Source organism: Gadus chalcogrammus, chromosome 23, assembly GCF_026213295.1.
Source record: "Gadus chalcogrammus isolate NIFS_2021 chromosome 23, NIFS_Gcha_1.0, whole genome shotgun sequence".
Lineage (NCBI taxonomy): Eukaryota > Metazoa > Chordata > Actinopteri > Gadiformes > Gadidae > Gadus > Gadus chalcogrammus.
The window spans coordinates 6,477,095-6,504,078 of NC_079434.1; the positions used below are offsets into that span (position 1 = coordinate 6,477,095).

The 26,984-nt window shown below is 46.3% G+C and overlaps 1 protein-coding gene across 1 annotated transcript in view; it reads left to right on the forward strand.

Moving 5' to 3' along the window:
* tnk2a (tyrosine kinase, non-receptor, 2a) overlaps window positions 1-23,144 on the forward strand; it is a 24,573-nt gene extending 1,429 nt beyond the window's left edge. The window contains exons 4-20 of the mRNA XM_056583750.1: window positions 248-466; window positions 759-908; window positions 1,459-1,554; window positions 1,855-2,036; window positions 5,345-5,471; window positions 6,153-6,299; window positions 7,158-7,252; window positions 7,774-7,968; window positions 12,393-12,484; window positions 13,008-13,052; window positions 13,530-13,765; window positions 16,403-16,606; window positions 18,524-19,221; window positions 19,462-19,600; window positions 20,771-20,866; window positions 21,336-21,463; window positions 22,154-23,144. Of these exons, the coding sequence (XP_056439725.1) occupies window positions 248-466; window positions 759-908; window positions 1,459-1,554; window positions 1,855-2,036; window positions 5,345-5,471; window positions 6,153-6,299; window positions 7,158-7,252; window positions 7,774-7,968; window positions 12,393-12,484; window positions 13,008-13,052; window positions 13,530-13,765; window positions 16,403-16,606; window positions 18,524-19,221; window positions 19,462-19,600; window positions 20,771-20,866; window positions 21,336-21,463; window positions 22,154-22,160 (2,856 nt within the window). The 3' untranslated portion in view covers window positions 22,161-23,144. The remainder of the gene's footprint in view (window positions 1-247; window positions 467-758; window positions 909-1,458; window positions 1,555-1,854; window positions 2,037-5,344; window positions 5,472-6,152; window positions 6,300-7,157; window positions 7,253-7,773; window positions 7,969-12,392; window positions 12,485-13,007; window positions 13,053-13,529; window positions 13,766-16,402; window positions 16,607-18,523; window positions 19,222-19,461; window positions 19,601-20,770; window positions 20,867-21,335; window positions 21,464-22,153) is intronic.
* The last annotated feature ends 3,840 nt before the right edge of the window (window positions 23,145-26,984 follow it).

Below are 26,984 nucleotides of genomic sequence, written 5' to 3' on the forward strand. Positions count from 1 at the left end.
TCTGTCTGTCTGTCTGTCTGTCTGTCTGTCTGTCTGTCTGTCTGTCTGTCTGTCTGTCTGTCTGTCTGTCTGTCTGTCTGTCTGTCTGTGTGTGTGTGTGTGTCTGTGTCTGTGTCTGTGTCTGTGTCTGTGTGTGTGTGTGTGTGTGTGTGTGTGTGTGTGTGTGTGTGTGTGTGTGTGTGTGTGTGTGTGTGCGTGTGCGAGGTGGAATCACTCTCAGCCGTAGCCTCTGCGTCTGGGTCAGCAGGTGTTTCCGGGGAAACGCCCCGACGCCGACCCCCAGGCGCCCCTCCCCCAGGGGGCGTCGGCCTGCCTGGCCCCGCCCAACGGCGCCTCCGCCAGCGAACCGGGCGCCTCGCTCACCTGCCTGGTCCGGGAGGCGGAGCTACAGCTGTTTGAACGCCTGGGAGACGGAACGTTTGGCGTTGTGCGACGGGGGGAGTGGACGAGTCCCAACGGAAGAGTGGTGAGAGAGAGAGAGAGAGAGAGAGAGAGAGAGAGAGAGAGAGAGAGAGAGAGAGAGAGAGAGAGAGAGAGAGAGAGAGAGAGAGAGAGAGAGAGAGAGAGAGAGAGAGAGAGAGAGAGAGAGAGAGGGGAGAGAGCGGGAGGGAGGGGAGAGAGAGAGAGAGAGAGAGAGAGAGAGAGAGAGAGCGAGAGAGGGGGAGACAAAGCGTGGGGGAGAGAGAGAGGGGGGAGAGAGAGGGAGACAACACTGCCGACAAGAGTCTTAGTGTCCCTGTTCACCTGGCCCCCTGCAGCAGTCGGTGGCGGTGAAGTGTCTGAAGGCCGGCCTGCTGGACTCAGAGGGTCTGGACGACTTCATCAGGGAGGTGAACGCCATGCACTCCCTCAGCCACCAGAACCTCATCACCCTGTACGGCATCGTGCTCACACAGCCCATGAAGATGGTGAGGCCACTCCCACTGACATATACACCCACATACACATATATATATAAATATATATATGAACACACACACACACACTAACATAGATACATACATATATATATGAAAGTATATGAACATGTGTACACACAGACCATGGGGATGGTGAGGGGTTGCACATATGCACACAAACATGTACACACACACACATACAGACACAAGGACTCACACATAGATATAGACACACACAAAGAGACACACACATCTACACACACATGTACACACACAGCTACAGAAAAAATATTTACGAATATAAACTATCTCTTATCATGCACAGATGACATATATAATACTAATGGTTTTGTTTGTGTTTGTGTGTGTGTGTGTGTGTGTGTGTGTGTGTGTGTGTGTGTGTGTGTGTGTGTGTGTGTGTGTGTGTGTGTGTGTGTGTGTGTGTGTGTGTGTGTGTGTGTGCGTGCGTGCGTGCGTGCGTGCGTGCGTGCGTGCGTGCGTGCGTGCGTGCGTGCGTGCGTGCGTGCGTGCGTGCGTGCGTGCGTGCGTGCGTGTGCAGGTGACCGAGCTGGCCCCCCTGGGCTCTCTGCTGGACCGCCTGAGGAAGCGACAGGGGCACATCCTCATCGCCTCGCTCTGCAGCTACGCTGTGCAGGTTAACATGGCATATCACTCTAATGCTACGGAGGGCATAGCATGCAAAGGCTTATGCTAGCAAAGCATGCACACTCACTCATTCAATAGCTATTGTTTGACCCTGCGTTCAAATATAGCGGCGTGGTTAGGCTTTGAAAAACACCCGCAAAGTGTTTCTGTCCAAGTCGGAAATTCCCAAACTTTTCTTGGAACAAAGCTAATTACAGACGCAAATTACAGTCTTGTACCATTGCCTGTAGAACATGGCGTTATTCTTAGTGTGTGTGTGTGTTCCTCTCTTGTGTCTGTGTGTGCGTAGGTGTCGTGCGGCATGGCCTATCTGGAGCAGCGGCGGTTTCTCCACCGCGACCTGGCGGCCCGGAACGTTCTGCTGTTCTCCAGCGACACGGTGAAGATCGGAGACTTCGGCCTCATGAGGGCGCTGCCCAAACACACGGACCACTACGTCATGGAGGAGAGCCACAAGGTCCCCTTCGCCTGGTGAGAGAGAGACTGTCTAGCAGACTGGTGGAGAGAGACTAGACACTAGACTGGGGGAGAGAGACTAGACACTAGACTGAGGGAGAGAGACTAGCCACTAGACTGAGGGAGAGAGAGACTAGACACTAGACTGGGGGAGAGAGACTAGACACTAGACTGAGGGAGAGAGACTAGACACTAGACTGAGGGAGAGAGACTAGACACTAGACTGGGGGAGAGAGACTGGACACTAGACTGGGGGAGAGAGACTAGACACTAGACTGAGGGAGAGAGACTAGACACTAGACTGAGGGAGAGAGAGACTAGGCACTAGACTGGTGGAGGGAGACTAGACACTAGACTGAGGGAGAGAGAGACTAGACACTAGACTGGGGGAGAGAGACTAGACACTAGACTGGGGGAGAGAGACTAGACACTAGACTGGGGGAGAGAGACTAGACACTAGACTGGGGGAGAGAGACTAGACACTAGACTGAGGTAGAGAGACTAGACACTAGACTGGGGGAGAGAGACTAGACACTAGACTGGGGGAGAGAGACTAGACACTAGACTGGGGGAGAGAGACTAGACACTAGACTGGGGGAGAGAGATTAGACACTAGACTGGGGGAGAGAGACTAGACACTAGACTGGGGGAGAGAGACTAGACACTAGACTGGGGGAGAGAGAGACTAGACACTAGACTGAGGGAGAGAGACTAGACACTAGACTGGGAGAGAGAGACTAGACACTAGACTGGGAGAGAGAGACTACACACTAGACTGAGGGAGAGAGAGACTAGACACTAGACTGAGGGAGAGAGACCAGACACTAGACGGAGGGAGAGAGAGAGACTAGACACTAGACTGGGGGAGAGAGAGACTAGACACTAGACTGGGGGAGAGAGACTAGACACTAGACTGGGGGAGAGAGAGACTAGACACTAGACTGGGGGAGAGAGACTACACACTAGACTGGGGAGAGAGACTACACACTAGACTGGGGGAGAGAGAGACTAGACACTAGACTGGGGGAGAGAGAGACTAGACACTAGACTGGGGGAGAGAGAGACTAGACACTAGACTGGGGGAGAGAGAGACTAGACACCCTACACAAATAGAGGGAGAGAGAAAAGGAGAGGAGAGCCTTTAGAGAGAGAGCAATAAGGAAAGGAGCAGAAGAAGAGAGATGGTTAGGGAGAAGGAGAGAGAGGTGGATGGTGGGTGAACAATGTTCTTTAGCGATGGAGAAAAATCAAAGAAGAGAATGAAAGAGCGAGAGAAAGGGAAAGAAATCAAATCACACACGAGGCAGAGAGAGAAAGACAAAATTAAAATGAGATGTGTAATCAGGAGAAAAGAGGAAGAGGGAGAAAGTTAGCGTTGGAGGGAAAAAAGGGAAGGAAGGAAGGATGGAAAGAGGAAGAGACCTTTTCTAGATAATTACTTGGGCCACCGGAGCAGTGCATTCTGGGTAGCGTTGGAATGGAGAGACTACACACTAGACTGAGGGAGAGAGACTAGACACTAGACTGAGGGAGAGAGACTAGACACTAGACCAGGGGAGAGAGAGTAGACACTAGACTGAGGGAGAGAGACTAGACACTAGACTGGGGGAGAGAGACTAGACACTAGACTGAGGGAGAAAGACTAGACACTAGACTGGGGGAGAGACTAGACACTAGACTGTGGGAGAGAGACTAGACACTAGACTGAGGGAGAGAGACTAGACACTAGACTGGGGGAGAGAGACTAGACACTAGACTGGGGGAGAGAGACTAGACGGAGGGAGAGAGAGACCAGACACTAGACTGGGAGAGAGAGAGACTACACACTAGACTGAGGGAGAGAGACTAGACACTAGACTGAGGGAGAGAGACTAGACACTAGACTGAGGGAGAGAGACCAGACACTAGACTGAGGGAGAGAGACTAGACACTAGACTGGGGAGAGAGAGACTAGCCACTAGACTGAGGGAGAGAGACTAGACACTAGACTGGGGGAGAGAGACTAGCCACTAGACTGGGAGAGAGAGACTAGACACTAGACTGGGAGAGAGACTAGACACTAGACTGGGAGAGAGAGACTAGACACTAGACTGGGGGAGAGAGACTAGACACTAGACTGGGAGAGAGACTAGCCACTAGACTGGGGGAGAGAGACTAGCCACTAGACTGGGAGAGAGAGACTAGACACTAGACTGGGAGAGAGACTAGACACTAGACTGGGAGAGAGAGACTAGACACTAGACTGGGGGAGAGAGACTAGACACTAGACTGGGAGAGAGAGACTAGACACTAGACTGGGGGAGAGAGACTAGACACTAGACTGGGAGAGAGAGACTAGACACTAGACTGAGGGCGAGAGAGACTAGACACCCTACACAAATAGAGGGAGAGAGAAAAGGAGAGGAGAGCCTATAGAGAGAGAGCAATAAGGAAAGGAGCAGAAGAAGAGAGATGGTTAGGGAGAAGGAGAGAGAGGTGGATGGTGGGTGAACAATGTTCTTTAGCGATGGAGAAAAATCAAAGAAGAGAATGAAAGAGCGAGAGAAAGGGAAAGAAATCAAAAGACACACGAGGCAGAGAGAGAAAGACAAAATTAAAATGAGATGTGTAATCAGGAGAAAAGAGGAAGAGGGAGTAAGTTAGCGTTGGAGGGAAAAAAGGGAAGGAAGGAAGGATTGAAAGAGGAAGAGACCTTTCCTAGATGCTTACTTGGGCCACCGGAGCAGTGCATTCTGGGTAGCGTTGGAATGGATAGAGTACAAGGAGAGCAGCTTGAGCTCACAGTGCTCTTTCTCTCCCGCTCCGATCACATGCTCACACTGGTACCAGGAAGTCTCCGTCTCCATGGCGACAGAACAGCACCCTAGGTCTGTCCGTCGATGAGGTCACTGCGCGGCAGCAGAGACGAGACATCCGGCTTCGAAAAAATAAATAAATCGTACTCTTCCTCTTCTTTTGTTCTCTACCCCCCCTCGCTCTCTCCTCCCTTCCTCTCTCTCTCCTCCCTCCCCCTCAATCTCCCCCTTTACTCCGTGTCTCTCTCCCTGTTCCTCCCCCTCTCCTCCCTGTCTCTCTCCCCCTCTCCTCCCTCTCTCTCTCCCTGTCTCTCTCCCTCTTCCTCCCCCTCTCCTCCCTCCCCGTATCCTCCCTGTCTCTCTCCCCCTCTCCTCCCTGTCTCTCTCCCCCTCTTCCTCCCCCTCTCCTCCCTCCCTCCTCCCTCTCCTCCCTCCCTCCTCCACCTCCCTCTCCTCCCTCCCTCCTCCTCCTCCCCCTCCCACTCCCTCTTCCTCCCCCTCTCCCTCCCTCCCCCTCCCTCTCCCCAGGTGTGCTCCAGAGTCTCTGAAGTCCCGTACCTTCTCTCATGCGTCTGACACCTGGATGTTCGGGGTCACCCTGTGGGAGATGTTCACCCACGGACAGGAGCCCTGGCTGGGCCTCAACGGCAGCCAGGTACGCCCTGGAGATCCAGTTTATCCATGGACCTGTACATGTGGATGATTATTTATAGCACCTAAAAATATGGTACACACACATACTTTGTGCAGGATGTCTGTGCATACCTACGTTGTATACACATTCACACACACAAAAGCAAACAAACAAATGTATGCGCACACACTCACATATGCATGTGCAATCAAATAGGCTCACATACGTAAACGCATACACACACACACATTTGTACATACGGCTTGCATGCATAGATAAATAAACTTGATTTGAAATAGTTTTTAATGGACTTCTAATGGTGTAATGCCGTCTGTGTCCACGAGAGGGCGACAATGGCTGTCCCGGCAGTGATTGTCAGCAAATTAGACAGTAGAAGCACACAGGGTCCTAACAGACCACACCTACTTATCTGTCTGTTATCTGTCCTTATGGGTCTTACTGACACACGTGCACTACATGTGTGTCATCAACACCTCATAGTCATAACATCACCAGGGTTGCAAATTAGATTGATTGTGTATGTGTCCTCATATCTGAATAAGTGCTACTTTGTATGATTTGGAGTTTGTGTCTGACTCTGAACAAATGTCATTTGATGTCCTTTGATTCTCCAATGTGTGTGCGTGTGTGTGTGTGTGTGCATGTGCGTGCGTGCGTGCTTGTGCCTGTGTGTGTGCTCAGATCCTGCACAAGGTGGACGTGGAGGCGGAGCGTCTGTGTAAGCCGGACTACTGCCCCCAGGACGTGTACAACGTCATGCTGCAGTGCTGGAGCCCCAAGCCTGAGGACCGGCCCACCTTCACCGCCCTCAGGGACTTCCTGCTGGAGGTACGCTCTGGTCAGGCCCCCCCCCCCCCCCACACACACACACACACACACAGACCACACCCCCATAGACCACACCCCTATGTGTGGTGTGTGAATGTTTGATTTGCCCAGAACTGCCAATCACAATTAGCTCATGCAATAGCATGCGTTTAACCCCCAGAGGGACATTTGAGTCCACATTTGTGTATGTTTTTACGATTTGATAACTTTGTGGATTTTATTCTGACCGGGATCAATCCATAGCACTACTTTGTAATCTATCACACCACTTTTTGATCTACAATGAGTCGTTTTGAGTTGGATTGGTTTTCTTCAAAACATGAAATCTCTCTTTATCTGTACTTACTGTGCCGATTCCAAGGACATTGTTGGCTGTGTGTTAACAAAAGCACGAGTTCAGCAGACGTTTGTCTGGGTCCTGGTACATTTTCCATGACACAGATGTCTATTACTTCACAAGATAGCAAGTCTTGTTCTCACAGCCGCAATTACTTTCTGCTACAAAGATGTTTTGATTTGATTACGCTAAAATATAATGCACGACCCCTTGTTGACCTGAATGGTCCAATGTCTGCAGACATCTCTCATATATGGGAGCCGAGGGATATTCATAAGTGCTGATTATGAGAAGAATGCTAAGCTTATCAGCAGGGATCACAAGATGTTCTGTATGGAAATACCGAGTCAGGAATGGATGAATAATGAGCGGACGCCTGTGTGGGTGGGTTTGTGGTTCTTGTGTATTTGTGTGTGTGTGTGTGTGTGTGTGTGTGTGTGTGTGTGTGTGTGTGTGTGTGTGTGTGTGTGTGTGTGTGTGTGTGTGTGTGTGTGTGTGTGTGTGTGTGTGTGTGTGTTCAGATGATGCCCACAGACATGAGGGCTCTGCAGGACTTCGAGGAGGATGACAAGCTGCAGATCAATTTGAATGATGTCATCACCATCATAGAGGGACAGTAAGTAGTGTGTGTGTGTGTGTGTGTGTGTGTGTGTGTGTGTGTGTGTATGTGGTGAGTGACTGTAGCTATATCAAGCCCCTAAATCTGTATAATTATGTATGTGTGTATGTGTGTGTTCACAGGTAGTTTTAATGAAGTTGCATTCATACTTCATACTGTCTTTTAGCATTTGAGTGAGAATTTGGGGAGAAGGTCACCTAACCCGAGTCAAACGAGCAGCAGCGTGCCATGTTTAACTTAATTAGCCGGGCGAGTGAGCTTCCAGTTAGCGTTTCAGCAAATGGTATTTTACTGATGGCAAGGTCGACATGACGAGTGAACGAGAGACCATTTTTCGTGTTCATTGTGTACCTTGTAAATATATATGTGAGCACTACTGGAGATTAAATGTATTGTATGTATGTAAATGTGTGTGTGTGTGTGTGTGTGCGTGCCTGTGTGTGTGTGTGTGTGTTTGTGTGTGTGTGTGTGTGTGTGTGTGTGTGTGTGTGTGCCTGTGTGTGTGTGTGTGCGTCCAGGGCGGAGCACTACTGGTGGGTGGGTCAGAACCGGCGCTCCCTGAGGGTGGGTCAGTTCCCGCGCCACGTGGTGACCTCGGTGGCGGGCCTGTCGGCCCAGCACATCAGCCGGCCCCTCAAGCACTCCTTCATCCACACGGGCCACGGGGACACGGACCCCCACCGCAGCTGGGGCCACGCCGACCGCATCGACAGGTCGCACGCACACACACGCACGCACGCAGACTCTTACATACACACAAACTCACACACACACATACTCACTCTTATACACACACAAACACACACACATACTCACTCATTCACTCACTCACTTCCAAACACACACACACACTTCCACGTAAACTCATACACACACAAACATTCACACACAAACACAAACACACACGTATTCTCACACACACATACACACACACACACACACATACACCCACACACACACTCACTCTCATGTACGCACACACACAAACACACACACACAAACGCACGCATATATGGCAGGCCATAAGGGTCAAATCTATGCCTCATTGTAGACAAGTATATGATATGTTCATAGCAATAATTAATTGTCTCATCACACGCTGTGAAAGCAGGATCTTCTGATGGTCCTATCGATGTGATTGATATTCAAACACCTATTCAGTACGATTAGGAAAGCTTCATCTCAGATCAGCCACCTCTGCAATTGAGTCTTCCTCGGAGCCGAACGAGTTGAGCAATCTTCCATGTGCAAGCACTGTATTATTGTTTGAACCCGCTGCTTGACCCCCTATTATTGTCCTTCAATGGGAGTCTATGGCAGCCCATAGAACGCCATGGTGAAAAGTTGTGAAACTTGGCACACTGGTTCAGGACAGTTCCATTATCGCATGACCCAAATTTGTGGTTGCTAGCTTATGAGCTCTAGCGCCACCAACACGTCAAAGATGGACATGCATTCATGTTTATACATTTTGACCCATTCATCCAAGATATCATTGGATTCCTTGGGCCATTTCATTGGATTCCTTGGCTCGTCATTTTGCGCCATGATGGATTTTCCACCATCTTGGTTTATGTCAAAAACCTTCAAAATGTATCTCCTATCACAAATCTTCAGGCCATGCTTGACAAAAAACATTGAATAGATTTTGCAAGTTCAAAACTGTTTGGCCGCTACAGCCAATCAAATTCGACCCTGAAGATGCCAAACAGGAAGTAAGCCAATTTCTCAGCAGCCCTTTGACATCATAACCAAACCTGTCACATAGACCCATGACAGCATCATTGGGACACTCATTAAATTCTGTGACCTTTGACCTCTAGGGGGCGCTGTTATTAATGAATATGTGTTTTAACCCCTCTCTCTATACAGTATATTTCAAACTTATTTTCAATTTCTTGTGATAGTGTCAGACCTCCCCATAAAGCTAATGAATTATTTCCCATGGCAACATCAGAATTTACCCGCCATGTTGAAAGTTGTCAAAATCAATAGTTCATATCCACAGGACACAAATTATGTCCAATTACATGAAACTTAAAACATACCTTTTCACACTAGCCTTCCCCACCTAACTCCCACCTTATTCTTCATGTTTATTAAAGTAATATGTAAAGCTTCTTAGAGTACCATATTAAGCGCTATATAAATTTCATTTATTATTGTTATTATTATTATATATGATCTTCAGACCAGGCTGAACAAATATCTCAAACAGCTTTTTCAAATTCAAAACTGTTTGGCCGTGACAGCCAATTAAACTTGACGGCAAGGCCGCCAAACAAGAAGTAAGCCTGTTCTCAACATCTCTTTAAAATATCATAGCCAAACTTGGTACATAGACTCATGACATCATTCTGGGGACAACCAAACAATTTGGTGACCTTTGACCTCAGGGGGGTGTCAGCTAATTTCTCTGCAAGGCCTTCATGTATCCAAACCAAACGTGGCTCATAGTCTTGTGACCCTATCCTGATGATGCCCAAATAATTTGGTGACATTTGACCTCTAGGGGGGCGTTGTTAGCAGCAAGATAATTCCAGCCCTTAGAAAGCAAATTGTACAATGTATTTTCATTGTAATAACCATTAGCCAATAGCTTTCATTGTCAGTAAATTTATATCTAATCATATTCATTTTATAATGGTCATCATATACTGTGTTATATAAAACTGATAACATATCAATCATATTAAATCATCATTTCAATCTGACATACAGCACACAATCAGAACACTACTAGCTCATTAAAGGGTAGACACTGCACTCTTTTGGCGACAAGCAGTACTGCATGTATAATACAACAATGACTTTATTTACCATTCCGCCCACCTGCAATATAAACTGCTAAACTGATAAAAATGCTTCATGAACCACCTCCAGAACGGGTGCTTGTTTACATTGTGTCTCTGTGAGGGATGTTGTTCCGAATACCCCCTATGTATTTGTGTGATTTGTTCTGTCAGGCAGACGATAATGCGCCCTTACCACTAGGTGGGGTCATTTTTCCATTTTGTAAACATTGACGCGTAAATGTAAATGTAAATGGACTAGAGCAGGGCTATTCAACCTCCTTAACAAGTGGGCCGAAAAGGAAAACCACTGGGGGTTCATGGGCCACACAGAGTAGACTACGTCAATGAATCGCTACAAATAAATCGTACTTAAAGTAGTGTTAACTTAATATATATAGTTCTACTACATGGAATAAACTTGTCAGACGCATTCCTTCCTTCTTCACTTTTAATCATATCACTATAAAAGATTTTGTTCTCACATATTTTGGACACGTATTTAGAATTCAACCATGTTCTTTGAATCATCACAAAAGAGAACTACTGTACATATGAGACATTTTGAGCCAGTGACTCAGTGAGAAAGATTGCACTGCCTTGTTTGCCTAGTTTGGCTCATCCTGAGACACATGCAGCTTCTCATAGGTCATCGGGCAACGTGCCCTTGTTCTGATGGCATTCATATGAGAAAAGCTAGACTCATACGTATCGGTGGAGCCAAACATTGTCAGAATAAGTGATGCCAGTTCCTGATTGTGGGGTACTGATACTGGCTAGTATCACCGGCTACACACAGAAACCTGATTTGCATGCAACTATGTTTCTCCTTTATTTTATTTATTTTTTGCATGCAACCTCTTGCGGGCCAGAAAAAAATTAAGAGGGGCCGGATTTGGCCCACGGGCCGCTAGTTGAATAGGCCTGGACTAGAGCATAATGTGTAGTCCCATAATGCTCTAGTTCATTCCACCAGCTGTCGTTATTACTAATTACTGAGACGGTCATAAATGTAGCCACCTAGCCGATTTACGTCTGTCCAGCAAAATTTGTTTATGGAGTCCTATTCTGCTTGACCCCAACATTGCTGCTCGCAGCTATATTTCATATTAGAACTCTACCAGAGTAAATGTGGATTTTCTATTAAAAGTATTTGGATGACACCTAGTGGAAACACTTTTTAATGTATAGCAAGTCATGTAGCAGCCTAGATGTTACATTCATGTGAACGTAACATCTTTTAACAATTGTCGGTATTGATTTTACAAGATAAAGGAATATTACCTATAGTTAAAACAGCCACACTGAACACTATGAAGAATATACATAGACCTACATAACAGGTATTCAATACATATTGAACACAGGCGGAAACATGGATCCATACGCTTCTTTCTGACAACTAACCCAAGATAAAACTTTGTGATTTGAGTTAAAACAACCATTATTCTACAGTTGATTAGTGAATTGAACATGAACCAAACACCCGATACAGCATACACGGGGCAGTGAAGTGAATGCACAGCATGGTCGATAGAAAGATCATTAACGGACCGCTGTGGTCTGACCTTATTGATCGTTGATTGGGTGGAGAAGGGTCATATTTACTGACTGCGAGAAAATTATTGATTTTATTCAATACACGTAGTTTTTACCCCTCTGCATTCCATACGCAAGCTAGCGCACAAAAATACAAACACACGGACGCACACACACGCTAGCGCTCACACGCAAACAAACACACACACACACACACACACAAACACTACATAAAGTGACTGTACTCTGTTCACAATGTTTCTGTCAATGCTGGGATTAACAAGATCAGTTTTTGATTCCTTGATCTGGATTAATTTAGTCTTACATTTCCATTCTACTGAAGGCAAGGCAAGGCAATTTATATAACACGTTCCATACACAAGGCAGACTCAATGTGCTTCAGAAGACTAATCTTGTGATGCAGAATTTATTTCAAGGAACGCTTGTAAGAGTGTTGAATCTGTATTGTTACGGTTTATCGTGAATTATTCTCTGTGTCTTGCATTGGGTGCATCTATGGCGGGGATACCAGTCTTTCACCACTAGAGAGCAGCAATGTAGCTTTACACTTGGTTATACTTTGTTTTATTCGTTCTGTACAAATCAGGGCATTGACGCTCACAGATAGGATCAAAGTACCCCTGTTCCTAAACTAACAGGACTGATAGCCAGATACGTGAAGTAGGAACATTATTATCAGAAAATAATATTAGCATTCGTATCTGTTGATGTTTTTGGAGGCAGCTGAAAACAGAAGTATTTAATGATTTCCTTTGGTCTTATGTCTTTCTCCCACACACAAACAGTCTGTATTTAGGGAATCCCATGGACCCCCCGGATATTCTTGGAATGGATCCTTCCAGAGCCAGGCCAACTAAACTCCCCAACCGTGCCAAGAGTGAGTTGTTGTCATTCTGGTTATCAAGTCTTGAATCAGTCCTGTGAATTAGTCAGAACTAAACGATGATGGAATGGCTTCATGCATTACTTAGGGTTGTGCCTCTTGGAAAGTTCACAATTCTTTTTTGGCAAACTGAATCTGGAGTCATGTTAGTCTATTTGAAGACCACTTCAACCCTTCATTCATTCATGTAATTATTTTCACATCCAGGGCAGATGTGACATCAGAAAGTACAGCGCAGTTATCAACCAAGAATTAAAAAGGGATGGAAAATTGTGTTGAACAAGACTATAAACTGCAATAAATATATATGCTGAAATATCTATAAACTCAGTATGAGTAGTAAATCTGAATGTAATTTAAAAGTATGCAAAACAGGCAATTTAAACACCATTATGGAAGACATTATGAAACTATTTCAGACGGCTTGATGCTTGAGGTTGACATAATTGGAACACGATGGAATGGAACCATACATTATGCAATTACTCACCTGTCTGTCTCTCACCCCCCCCCCCAGAACAGCCCCCCCCTCGCCCTCCACAGCCCGCTGTTCTGCTGAAAAGTAAGTCTCGACATCTTCCTCAGTATGTCCTTAATATAGCCTACGTTACAGTATGTTTGTGTGTGCGTTGGTTTATGCATGCGTGGTTTTTTGTATGAATTTTTTGTGCATGTGCAATATTGTATGTATGTTTTGTGTGTAATGTTTTTCTTTTTTTTACACACGCGTGCGCTTGTGTGTGTGTATGTTCATATATTTGTGTGTCTGTGCCTATGTGTATGTATTTGTGTTCCTCTGTGTATGGGTGTGTTTTAATCAGTATCTGCATTCCTGTGTGTGTTTGTATATTAATTTCTGCGTATGTGTGTTCCTGTGTGTGTGTGTATATTATTTTCTTTTTGTGTGTGTATTGTGTTCCTGTGTGTGTGTGTGTGTGTTCCTGTGTGTGTGTGAATCTGTGTTCCTGTGTGTGTGTGTGTATCTGAATTCCTGTGTGTGTGTGTGTGTGTGTGTGTGTGTGTGTGTGTGTGTGTCCAGAGCCCTTCTACGACTCCGTGTTGGACAACTACGAGGATGAGGACGACGCGAGTGCCGCGTCCGGCCTGAAGAGACTGGGCGTTTCCCTGGGCCTTAAGCTCCGCCCCTGGGAGGGGCCAAACCTGCGATCGGCTAAGAGCGAGGTGTCACTCATCGACTTCACCGACGACAGCTTCAGCTCCACCACGCCCTCCCCGCTCACAGACCCCCGACAGCTGGACGAGGACACACTGCAGGTGAGAGAGAGAGAGAGAGAGAGAGAGAGAGAGAGAGAGAGAGAGAGAGAGAGAGAGAGAGAGAGAGAGAGAGAGAGAGAGAGAGAGAGAGAGAGAGAGAGAGAGAGAGAGAGAGAGAGAGAGAGAGAGAGAGAGAGAGAGAGAGAGAGAGAGAGAGCGAGCATTTAAGGGCAGCTTAGAGCAGCCTTTCTCAAAGTGGGTGCCGCGGCACCCTGGGGTGCCCCGTGACTGTGTCAGGGGTGCCGCCAAAAAATTACGTATTCTGACATTTAATAATAAAAATATATATATCTGACATTTCATATATGACATATATGAATATATTTAATACATAAATACATTCTTTCTTACATATGAATGGATTAATAAAATTGTAAAGTCATTTTAGTCAAACAAATATATTAAATTAACCATAAAAATCTGTCTCACGTAACGTGACGTCCCCACCGGTATCAGCGTGACAGCGCAGCACACAGCACATTGTTTTATAATTTAACCGCGAAAATACATTTCACAAAGAGCAAGGAACAAGCATCATGGATCGTTTTTTAAAAAGAAAAGCCCCACAAGAACCAGACATGATTGACTGTGAAATGGAGCCTCAGCCTACTACTTCATGCGAGCCTTCGTCCACCAGCTCTGAGTCTGCACCAAAGGTCGCAAAGGTAGATAAGGCTAAAAAGAGAACATACAACGACAATGACCTCAAACTTTGCTTCATCAGTACTGGGGATGAAGCATGCCCTCTCCCTTTGTGTCTAATATGTGGGATGAAACTGTCAAACCAAGGGATGGTTCCGAGCAAACTTAAAAGACACCTGACCACTAATCATCCATCACTTGCTGACAAGGATGCTGAATATTTTGTTCGAATGAAAAGTCAACACAGCCGTCAAGAAAAAATGATGATTAAATCTGCAAAAGTCTCGGAGAAGGCACTGGAAGCTAGCTACCTCGTAGCTGAAATAGTAGCTAAAACAAAGACGCCCCACACTATTGCAGAGACTGTAATTATGCCAGCCTTTACAGCAACTGTAAACAAAATGCTAGGGCCTCAAGCTGCAAAAGAAATTTCAAAGGTCCCGCTGTCGGATTGTACAATAGGGAGGCGAATCAATGACATGTCTGTGGATATTGAAGCCGCCGTTTTGGGGAAAATCAAGATTTTTCTTTACAACTTGATGAGTCAACAGACGTGAGTGGGCACGCTCAGCTCTTGGCAAATGTTCGGTTTGTGGATGGGGACCGTATTAGAGAGAATTTTCTATTTTGCAAACCGCTGCCAAACAAAACGACAGGAGAAGAAATTGATCGTGTGACAAATGAGTATCTTGAAAAGGGAGGATTGAGTTGGAAGAACTGTATTAGTATCTGTACGGACGGTGCGGCTGCAATGACGGGCTGTGCCAAAGGTTTCATTATCAGGGCCAAACAGCAAAACCCTGACATCCGCGCAACCCACTGCTTCCTTCACAGAGAGGCACTTGCTGCAAAGACGCTCCCAAAAGAAATTTCGGACGTACTTGACAGTGCAGTGGACATTGTTAATTTCGTCAAAGCGCGCCCGTTAAAGAGCCGCCTGTTTTCGATTCTGTGCGAGGAAATGGGGGCAGGGCATCAGAGCTTGTTGCTACACACGGCAGACCGCTGGCTGTCACGGGGGGAAGGTTTTGGGCCGATTGTACGAGTTAAGAGAAGAACTCAGAGTCTTCTTGACAGAAGAGAAATCTGCATATGCAGAGCTGCTCGCAGATGAGCAATGGTGCGTAAAACTCGCGTATTTGGCTGACATCTTCAAGCACCTCAATGAGCTGGACATTAAAAATGCAAGGCAAAGAAGGAAAACCTCCTCTTACGGTATCTACAGATCAATATATGCTCATAAATATTATCTATTTAGACAGGTTCAATATTCCTGACCGGTTACCCTGTGGTGCGAGGGTCCCGGTGGGCACAGATGAGTACACACAGTGTATGGATTTACACCTGGAAAATAAGAGTGCGAATTGGGAGCCAGGCTGAACAGTATTCACAACACCTGTCATGGCGGGAAAAGGGAAAGTGTGATGGATTCATGTAATAGAGGAGTCCGGTCCATCATGTACAGTCCACTCTCAAGAGTCTATTGACTGTCAGTCCATAGTTAGGATGTACGCCATTTTTTTTTCACCAAAGACACAAGATAATGCATTCACGGTTTTGCGAGTTTCAGTTTTAAGCATCAGGACTGTGTTGTTAGGGAATGGACTCGATTGGCCCTGGTGTGGTGTGTTGGCAAAATACTTTCCTTCCAAATTTTTGTCCATTGTGTGGCAGGCATAAGTTGTGAACAATTGAGCTAACAAATGTATTACATCAAACAAATAGTACTCTCTGCCATTGTATCACTGTTACTTTAATAAGAACCCAATTTAGAGCAAACGTCACCTAAGTGGCCGTGGGTCGTAACCATGGGGATAACACACACCCCTACTTCTTAGAAGTCTCTGCCAAAACACCTTTTTAATCTATAAGTGTCTGAAAAAGAGCTCAATCAGGGGGTTCACTTACCTTTGAACTGTTTGGTTAATTTTTTCAATTTTTAAGATATAAATCAGGATATAACAAGGGTTTTCTTCTCCCAAACTCGTCTTTTAGGACATGCCCTCAATCCTGGACTGGCCCCTCCCACTCCCGGCCTACGATGAGGTGACCACAGAGCTGGAGGACCAATCAGACGACCAGGAGGTCCGCTCCATTAACAGGGGATTGGCTGAGGATTCCTTTGCCCCGCCCATCTCCGTAGCGGAGGGCAGAAGCGAGTCCCAGTCAGCGGACCTGTTCCAGGAGCTACAGAGAGAGGTAGAGTGCAGAGTATTATGGTCTTGTTATAATATATGGATACTTCTGAGTAATGGAGTGACACAAGAAGCCAGGTCGAGACTTGCTATCCAATTGACTCTCATTTACTCAGTTGAGAACAATGTTACAGGTTACACCTAAAAGGTGCCGTTGAACACCCCCTAAGACATGGGAAACAATAATGCACTTATCCATTGCATACATAGCACAGAGCTTCTATTGGGAGTAATTTGTGTTACCTTTGCAAAGAAATGTTTGTTAACTTTTTACCGCCTAAATAAAGCCCATTTTAACTTATGTTGAACAAGTGGCGCCGGAATGATTTCAGTGGTGGGGGGGCCAAATGCGCGTGCATGATGTGTTGAACAGCGCGTGACACCTCATCATCCTAAAGCCGGCCTCACACCGGCGCAGAAGCGCCGCGGTGCGCATTTGACGCGCGTCAATTGCCGCCCCGAGCACCAATAGGAAGCGGCGAGCTGCAGCACCGCTGTGATCCAAATAATGTGTCGTCAGTCGTCACCGCAAATTAAAAACTGAATCGTCATAATAACTTTCCTCATTGTCATCATTATTAACCTTTATATACCCAGGCAAGCAAATTAAGAACAAAATTCTTATATTCAAGTGCAGCCTGAAAAGAGCTCGAAGCTCTTTAAGGGGAAGTGGGAGGTGAGTGCTAAAAGTGAAAACAAAGTTATATAAATTACACTTAGTTAATCAGTAGGGCATGACAAGAAGGCCTATTTAGGAAGTGCAGGAGTCAACTTTGATTTGTTGCAGATTTTGTTTGAACACAGAGAGAGAGGTGAAGACAGAGAGTTAAAGGGTGTTTTGTAGGGTGTTCCAATCAAAGGATGCAGCGAACCGGAAGGCACTGCGTCCGAAGTCGGTGCAGACTTTGGGGATGGAGAGGTTGATGAATGCACTGGACCTTAGATTGCTGGGTGGGTGGGAGAGGTGCAGAAGGGAAGAGAGGTAGAGAGGTTTAATGTCAAGAATGGTTTTGTTGGCAAAATTGGGCTGAAATCGTGTAGTATGAAGTGAACCAGCCGTAAGCAAGCAGCTAACAGCGCCATGGTGCGAATTCCCTACTAAACCAAACGAGACTCGTAATGGCAGGTAAAAACAATACTTTATTAAAGCATGCAATTGTGATGTAGAAAAAAAGAAATAGAAAACATAAAGTGCTTGCATGATATTGAAGCCTACAGCGATCGTTAGTTAACTAGTGTGGTGGGGCCTTACCATTTGTTTACCCATGGGCCATGGCAACGCGATTGCTACCTTCTGTAGTACTCTCATTGGCTGAATTGATGAGAACGTTTTAGGCTCAATCAATGTAAGGTCGCGGGGGAGACGAAGCTCTGTTTGTTTGTATAGTAACAATATTAGGCCAAAACATTACTAAGAAAATAAATAGCTCATCGATACAGGCTAAAAAATTAATTAATATTCTTTTTTTTTTTTCAACGAAAAGTGGGGTGGCCAATGGCCCCGCGGCCTCATAAGTTCCAGCGCCTATGTGTTGAAGTACTCTGAAGTAGTGAGGTTTAAAATCTAGGACCAAACTAGAAATGTTTTGTTAAACTTCATGAAGCAGCACCCCATTTGATTCCAGTTTCCTCTCTCTCTCTCTCTCTCTCTCTCTCTCTCTCTCTCTCTCTCTCTCTCTCTCTCTCTCTCTCTCTCTCTCTCTCTCTCTCTCTCTCCCCCTCCCCCTCTCTCTCTCTCTCTCTCTCTCTCTCTCTCTCTCTCTCTCTCTCTCTCTCTCTCTCTCTCTCTCTCTCTCTCTCTCTCTCTCCCCCTCCCCCCTCTCTCTCTCTCTCTCTCTCCCCCTCTCTCTCTCTCTCTCTCTCTCTCTCTCTCTCTCTCTCTCTCTCTCTCTCTCCCTCTCCCTCTCCCTCTCCCTCCCAGGTGATGGTGAAGCTGCAGGTCCCCATGGCGCCGGGCCGCTCCCTCCCCTCCTCCCCCCTCCCCTTCTCCCGCCCCCCCGCCCACCGTCAGATCTACCTGCCCACCCCGTCCTCCCCCCCTCCCCCGGCCTCCTCCTACGAGGACCGCCCGGTGCTGCCCCCGCGCACCCCCCTCCCTCCGCTCCGCCCCTTGCGCCAAGCCCCCGCCAAGCCCCGCCCCCACGTGCGCTCTAGCTCCGCCTCCCTCGGCGACGAGGGCCGCGCCCCCAAGCCCCCCAACCCCGACCACGTCGCCTCCGCCTCCTCCTCTCCGCCGCAGATCCCGCCGCGGGACCACCACCCCGCCTACTCCCAGCCCGCCTCCCGCGCCACCTCGCCTCTCCCCCCCCTGGCGGCCCTCCCCTCCTCGCCGCTGACCCTCCCCCCTCCCCCGCTCTCCATGTCCCCGCGCCGGGCGTCGGCCCTGTGCTGTGTGGGGCCCCTGGGCTCACTGATGCTCTCCTCCCCCTGCCCGGCTCTGCCCCGCCCCCCCGCCCTCGCCACCGCCACCGCCACCGCCTCCGCCTCCAACGCCCTCTCCTCCACCTCCTTCCTGGACCCGCTGGCCGGCCCCGAGGGGCGGGGCCTGTCGTTGTTGATTGATGGCTCCCAGAGTTCTGCTCCCGCCCCTCTTCCCGAGCGTCCAGGGTACCTGGAAAGGTGGGGTCTTGAGATCCAGCGATATTATAAATAATATATAAAAAGTGACATCTTCCCCTATTTTTAATTGTATCAAAGTCTAATCAGATTCTCTGTTAATATAAAGTTTTTTTTTTTTTTTCCTATTTATGATAATGCCACACTTCCACAACATCATTCTTTATTATTATGTACATTACAATACCTGTCCTCATTAGCAATCGGTAACCGGTAACCACAAGCTCTGTCCTTCTGAACCAGGTACGGTGCAGCCAACATGGCCGCCGTCAAGCCAATAATGCAACAGAGCAGAGCAAAGCCAAACTCCTCCTTCAACAACAACAACAACGGCGGTCAAACTACAACTCCCAGCATGCAGCAGGAGCTGAGCATCAAACAGGTGGGAAAGGGATTAAAAAAAGTCCCTTTGAAGTCCCTGGGCCATTGGTTGAGGTTGTGACCAGGTTTCCTGCTTCATGCGTTATTGAACAGATCTTGTCCCGTTCCACACATATTGAAACGATATCCTTTACTTGAACTTGCCCTATTCTCAAAACCACTGTTGGACAGATACTTGTCTAAAAGCTGGCCTTTATACAATGGCAGTGGAGATAGCAGGGAAGGTTGTCATAACAGGGCGGTTGAATGTCAATCAAACTGCACACACATGGGTCGAATGCAGGTGAACCTGTCCGCCTCTTTGCTGCCTTCTGCGCTATACCCAACGTGGAAAATTGCCAGCAACCACAAAGTCAAAGGCTGTGCAGATTTATGCGGAATATGATAGAAGCTACCTCAAGTGAGAGACAGATCAACATTTAAGACAACCTCTCATTATTGGTACAGTTTCCCTAATCTTCCTACTCAAACATAGTCTTTGAACTTGTCGTGGATTTATAAATCGTTATGTTTATGCAAAACATCTACAAAGGATATAAACCTTGTCCATATCATCACTTATCCATCACAGAGGCCTTTGAATACATTCTACTATACATCTAGAGATACCTCCCTTCCTTACTCTAACATGAAGGTGTTAAGGTGGTTTGCATTTGCGAACTTACTTCCACAATTTCTGGTACTCGGGGCCAAGCCTAGCTACTAAAAGCTAGTACTTTTTTGTATCGAAAATCCGAGCCTCGCAGATGTATCCATCCTTCTTCTTACTGTATTGCAGGTTAACAGAGTAACTTCCTCCACGGCTCACCTCAGCCCTGAACAATTCTAAACTCACAATGCTCACATCCCCCCTCATCTACGTCCCCTTTGTTGTTACTGCCCACGATGTGTCTGCTTCCCCATAAGGATCGTGTACACCCATTTTCTCAGTGAATGTACCCTTGGTAACTTTCCTGCCTCTATCTTCACATGATCATGCATTCAAATGGAATCATATATTCTGCTTTCTGAAGTGTCCTGAAAACAAGTTATTCCTCACCAGTACCCCGTTTGGTGGGATCTGGTCACCCCTAGCGCTGGGTGAGGCCGTAGCTCGGCTGGATGAAGATCAATCGAAGGATGAACGGCCGAGGTGTTAGACCCCGCCTCCATCCGTCTGTTTGATTGGCAGGTGCAGGAGGCGGTTCACGGGGTGACGGTGGAGGAGTGCCGGGCGTGTCTGCTGGACCACGGCTTGAGCGTCCCTCTTTCCGTACAGCATCTCAAGGTCTCCCCTGGCTGTCTGTCTGTCTATTCACAGTATATCCCTCGTCCTCGTTAGCTGTCTCCCTATGCATCAAGCTGTCTCTCTTTCACCTTTCCTCACTCTTGCTTGTCATCCGCATCCATCTGTCAGTACCAACCCCCTCTCTCTCTCTCTCTCTCTCTCTCTCTCTCTCTCTCTCTCTCTCTCTCTCTCTCTCTCTCTCTCTCTCTCTCTCTCTCTCTCGACCCTGGTGAACGTACACTACTTTAACTCAAGCACACGCGTTTGTATGTGCTTTTCTTTGTGTGTGCGGTTTTATTTTATCTGTGTATATGCCTCTGTATGCGTGTGGTTGTGTGGGCGTGTGTTTGTGTTCCCGTGCCGCTATGTGTGTGTGCATCTATATATGTGTGTGTGTGTGTGTGTGTGTGTGTGTGTGTGTGTGTGTGTGTGTGTGTGTGTGTGTGTGTGTGTGTGTGCGTGTGTGTAGGTGGAGCAGTTGTTCCGGCTGGGTCTGAGGTCGAGGTCGGAGTGTGTGGAGGTTCTGGAGCGGAGCAAGTGGAACCTGGAGGAGGCCAGCACCATCATACTGGACACACACACACTGCAGAGCATGAGGTACACACACACACACACACACACACACACACACACACACACACACACACACACACACACACACACACACACACACACACACACACACACACACACACACACACCTTTACTTAAAAGGTGTGTGTGTGTCCAACATTGATCGCATGCTTTCATTGGTTTTCTCGGCCTGACCTTGTCGAACCTTCAGGATAAAAGTGTATTCTAAATGGCAACACAAAAGCAAATAAACTCATTTTTTCTTGAAGAAAAAGAAATAAGACCTGTATTTTCTGTTGGTTGCCAAAACTATGGCAGTATGTGCGCATCACCAGAAGTGTGTGACGTCATCTGGCATCTTGCCAGAATGTAAAATGTCAGAGTTTACCTTCAAACAAGCTTTAGCAAACAAGCCTTTCATCTAAGGACATCTCGCATCTTGGCTCATGCTCTTTTAACTCTCTCTCCTCCCTCCTCTCTCCTCTGTCTCTTGCTCTCTCTCTCCCGCCCTCTTTCTCTCTCTCTCTCTCTCTATCTCTCTCGTGCGCCCTCTTTCTCTCTCCCCCTCTCCATCTCCCTCTCTGTTTCTCTCTGCTCCCTCTCTGTTTCTCTCTCTCTCTCTCTCTCTCTCTCTCTCTCCCTCTCTCTCTCTCTCTCTCTCTCTCTCTCTCTCTCTCTCTCTCTCTCTCTCTCTCTTTCTCTTTCATTTAACAGGAAGTGACAGTGGGCCTTCGGAAGGAAGGGCCAGTTAGTGTACATTAATGGGCACACACACACACACACACACGGTGTGTGTGTGTGTGTGTGTCGGAGCCGCGGCGGCGCCGGGCCAACGGGGGACCGAGGGAGACCTGTGGGTCAGGCGCTACGGACGCTAACTAGCATTAGCCGCTGTGACTTCCCCGTGCGAGACGTGACAGACGGCCTGTTACGTGCAGCTTCATGAGCCGCCGTGCGATGACTCATCCCACTTTACTTGAGCTATTTATATTTACTGTTTTTTTGTGTATGTTCCGATATTGATGTCGTTTGTCGAAGCGGGGGGGGTTGTGTAAACCCTTTCGCCGCAATTGTGTTTTGTTTTTCTCGTTGTGTGTGTGTGTGTGTGCGTGTTGGCGTGTGTGTGTGTGTGTGTGTGTGTTTGTATGTGTGCTTTCGTTTGTACAAGACGCACCAGAACATTGTCGGCGCTATTTAAATGTTAATTGCGATTTGAAGATAACGTGGTTCGGTACAAACCAAGCGACCTCATGTTCCACTAGTCCGAACGTTTTTCTCTGCTCAGAATGCGTATTAAAATACCTCGGTCTGATAAGCATTTTAATCTAGTCTAACGCACATTTCCCAACATATTTGTTCAACGATTGACCAAATTAAAATGTGAATGAAGATAACAAATTCTAAAGAAGATGCCATGCTCACTTCCATGGCGTTTTGTTCTTCATTTGATTAATTAATTTGATATTATTCAATGAAGGGAAATGATATAATTTGCATAAACAATAACGAGTAATGGAATGGACCTTTACAGAGGGTTTTTTTTGACGTGTGAATAGTCTCGCTGTCAATTATTTTGAAGCAAAAGCACACAAATGCTGGTCCTTTTTTAGGCAGACTATACTTCCCAGAATACCTTCCTGGAATGTGCAGTTTCCAGCCCCTCTTTCACATGTAGTCCTTCCCTGCAATGCTACTGAGGATGTACTATAGGGCCAGGCTGTTGTTTGATTGGGAAGGGGGGGGGGGGGGGTGATATTTCGGGAAATCTGCACCAGCGTTTTGGGGACCGCTGACTGCACGGCTGGCTCCTCCTAGGACGTAGATCAGCGACGGTTTATCGGACCGCACCGATGCTTTTCGGGTAATCCGACATAATAACAATGCAGCTTCTTTTGTTTGAGAACAAGATCCTTTTCCCCAGACAGGTTCCGAAATGAGGGAGATCCTCTCAGTCCGCAGGCTTTACGGCTCATGGCCTCCATAAGTGGAGAGTGAGCGAACCATTCTCTGCTGAGGATCGCCGAGGGCTTATCTCAATTAGCCAATGCCTTCCGGTGATCCGATAACAATATCAACACAGTTCTTCTTTTTTTTACAAGCAAGCACCCTTTTTTCAGTCATTTCTGGAAACTGGAAAGGTTAAGAAATATGGGTGCTTCTCTCACTCCGCAAATTTGATGGCGGCTGGCATTGGCAAGTGTTGCATTACCGCCACGTGCTTGACTGTCCCTTGGCACGTGTTCCGGCGTTTCTGTGCCAATATGTGCACAAGACGAAAATGTTCCTGAGCGTAGGAGCATGTAGTGTAAAACACTAGTGCTGCCCGATATGTTATCCCAGTAATTTACCGGGAGGTATATGTGAAAGGGGCGTACAACTCCAGACTCAAAAATGGACCTGTTGACATTAATGAGCCTACCCTAATAAGCAACCAGCAACCTTGTTGCTTAGGTATCCAATCAGCAGCACGAAGAAGAAGGGGACATTTTAAAAAACAAACATTTTAGGTCTCTTTCACATCGAAACCAATGCATCGCTATCGGATTAAATACCGTGTAGGTTCCTAATTGGGAGAAGATTACACCAAACTATATTATCTACATGGTTCACTGTAATTCATCTAACATCTATCATATTTATGAGATTCGTAATCATTATGCAAGGCAGTTATTTAAAACCAATCCTGGGAGATTATCAGTGGATCACATTAGATCTGGCCACCACAGCACTATACTTTCCCTGGTTACCGGGGCACGCTCCCATGGATGAGAGTTTCTCTCGAGCCGGAGACGGGACGCCTCGGAGAAATCAAGAAAGTCGTTGTTTACGTGCCGCGGTTACCTCGGCTGAGCTCGCTCTGAACCAGCCGCTGGGGGTAGACGATCTGGAGTTCAGCGTTTTTTCCTGCGGTAGGAGACGCTTCAAAGCCCCAAAACCATCCGTCTCCCTTTCTCTCTCGTTTATTCAGTCGAGTGCCGTGAGAAACGCTTTGTTATGGATGCTTGTGTTTGTCAGCAGTCCCAACACACACGCCTTCACAACACAAACACTTTCTGATGGGGAAAAGCCAACCCCATCCTTCAGTTTGAAAGTAAACCAAGAGTTCTTTGTAACTGTACTCAGATTGTTGCATATTACAAAACAAGTGCTGCTGATTTATTGCATTTCGTTTTCATGATGACATTTTGTAAACAGTTCTTCACAGAAGATGTCTGAGGCACATTGGTTGCTATTGTTTTCACAACTAGAAAATAAAATCTGCATGGCATTTTCATAATGTAATTCTGTATAATCGTGTATGAGACTGTATAATAGGGATTGTCAGGGTCCTTAACTTATTTATGTTTTGTTCAGAATTGTTTTAACAGGGTATTATCACTTTTCACTCAATACGTACATTTTTCTTATATTTTATTTGTTAAAGAACATCGGTGACATATTTTTTTTATATTTCAGTGTAGGCCTACTTGTTCTTCCCTTTTGCAGAAAAGGGTAGATATTTCCTGGCTATCGATTGGCTCCAACACATTGGATCTAGGCATGATTGGTGGCGTTTGTTTGGGATTAGCTGTAACCTCAAGTATGACGGTACTTTGGCTTGTATTAGGCTACTGGGGACAATGCTTCCCGATAGAAAACGTGGTGGAGTAGCACGCTGTGCCAATTCAGTTCTCAAATCAAATGTTATCCCAGTGGGTGAAATTCATGTCAAATGCTATAGTGACTAAATCTGTCGTGACATTTCGTTTTAAAGCACAGTAGGTTATTGTGTTTCTACGTTGCGTTTTTACAGTTGGTGTTCTGACAATGTTTATTTTCTTTTTTTCTTTTGATAGATCAACTGCTGGTCAGACAATGTGAAATAAATAATGGGAACTGTAACAAAAATACAACATGTAGTGACTGCTTCTTCTCTGTCTCCTAGAGTAAAATTATAGACTAAACCAGATTTAAATGATATTTTATAAAGAATATTTTGATTATCTTGTTGGTTGAAACAATTTCACTTATTAAAGTACGAAGGTGTGTGTGTGTGTGTGTGTGTGTGTGTGTGTGTGTGTGTGTGTGTGTGTGTGTGTGTGTGTGTGTGTGTGTGTGTGTGTGTGTGTGTGTGTGTGTGTGTGTGTGTGTGTGTGTGTGTGTGTGTGCGCGCCCGTATGCGTGTAGTTATGCATGTGTTTAGGTTATGTGATTTACTAGCCTGAGGTGAAGGCTTTTTGAAAATGAAAAGGTCTCCATAATTTGCAATCTCTGTATGGTTTTAGGAGCTCAGAAGTAGTTCAATTGTCAATGTAGGCTTTAATATATGAAGCTCTGTTACCTCTATTTAGGGGAAATTAAGCATAGAAAACGTCTAAACTCTCTATTAAGTTTATTCGTTTATCATGTGTATCAGTAAACATCTACTTAATTTAACCTTTTCAGTTCCTGTAGGTGTTCATAACAACCATATTGTCGTATAATTAAGATAAAATAACATTTAAATGAACATTTCACTAAACCACCAGTTTTCGAGTAATTTGATGTAAAATAAACACAAAAAAAAACAACAGACAATCATGCACTGCCTATGGTTTGGAAGGTGGGTTTGATTTATGACTGGTCTGCGTATGCAGCCTTTTCACCTTGAGATCTCGACATCTATTTATGCACGTCAAAGAAAGGCAAGGACTTCGCTGGGCACCTGTTCTCCGGTACCCGTTGTTTGTCACTTTCGTAAGGCCATAGAAAGCACTTGGAACTGCATTACCATATTTCCGGCTATATGGATATGTAAAGTGGGACTGTGCTAGCAACAGTTATACTGTAGCTGATGCCTGTCACCAACCAGACACTTTTTCAAATGTAGGAAACGTGAGACACATAACGATAGATAAAGATGCATTTAACTATGTTGATCGCTTCGTTTCTGGAAGGAAACTATTTTGCAGACTTCTGACTGATTTGTTCACCATTCTAACTCTGGTCAGTGACGAACCCATTCTGTTGATGGCTCTGATGAGTTTTTTCCAGAATATCCTGTGTTGTGGGTACGTGAACATTGGTGTTTTCTTTCCAAAACGAACAAAGCGGTTCCTTTATCTTGACCCGTCGTTAACTGTGTGGTCTCTCGAATTTTCTACATTAAAGAAATCGTATGGTAGCTACAGCTCGACTGGGGCTGCTAGCGAAGCTGCTCAGGTCATACAGGTATGATCAACTGGTCTGATGTTAGCTGTAGCCAAATAGGCTTTTCAGAAGATACCCGTCGTCAGACAACACTATTGAAACAGCTAGTACCTTGCATACAAGCCAGTGAATTATATGCAATACAGTTGGACAAATGCATCTTGGGTACATTGCAGCATCCACAGAGAAGCGCTTGCTGCCAAGGAAATGCCTGACAGCCTGACTGAATTATTGAATGATACGGGGAGAATGGTGAACTTTGATAAAGGCCCCTAAACTCAAGCCTTTATTCCGCCCTATGCAACAAAATGGGCAGCAATCATTTACCGCTGTTGCTCCATGCTGAAGTGCGGTGGCTATCAAGGGGAAACGTCTT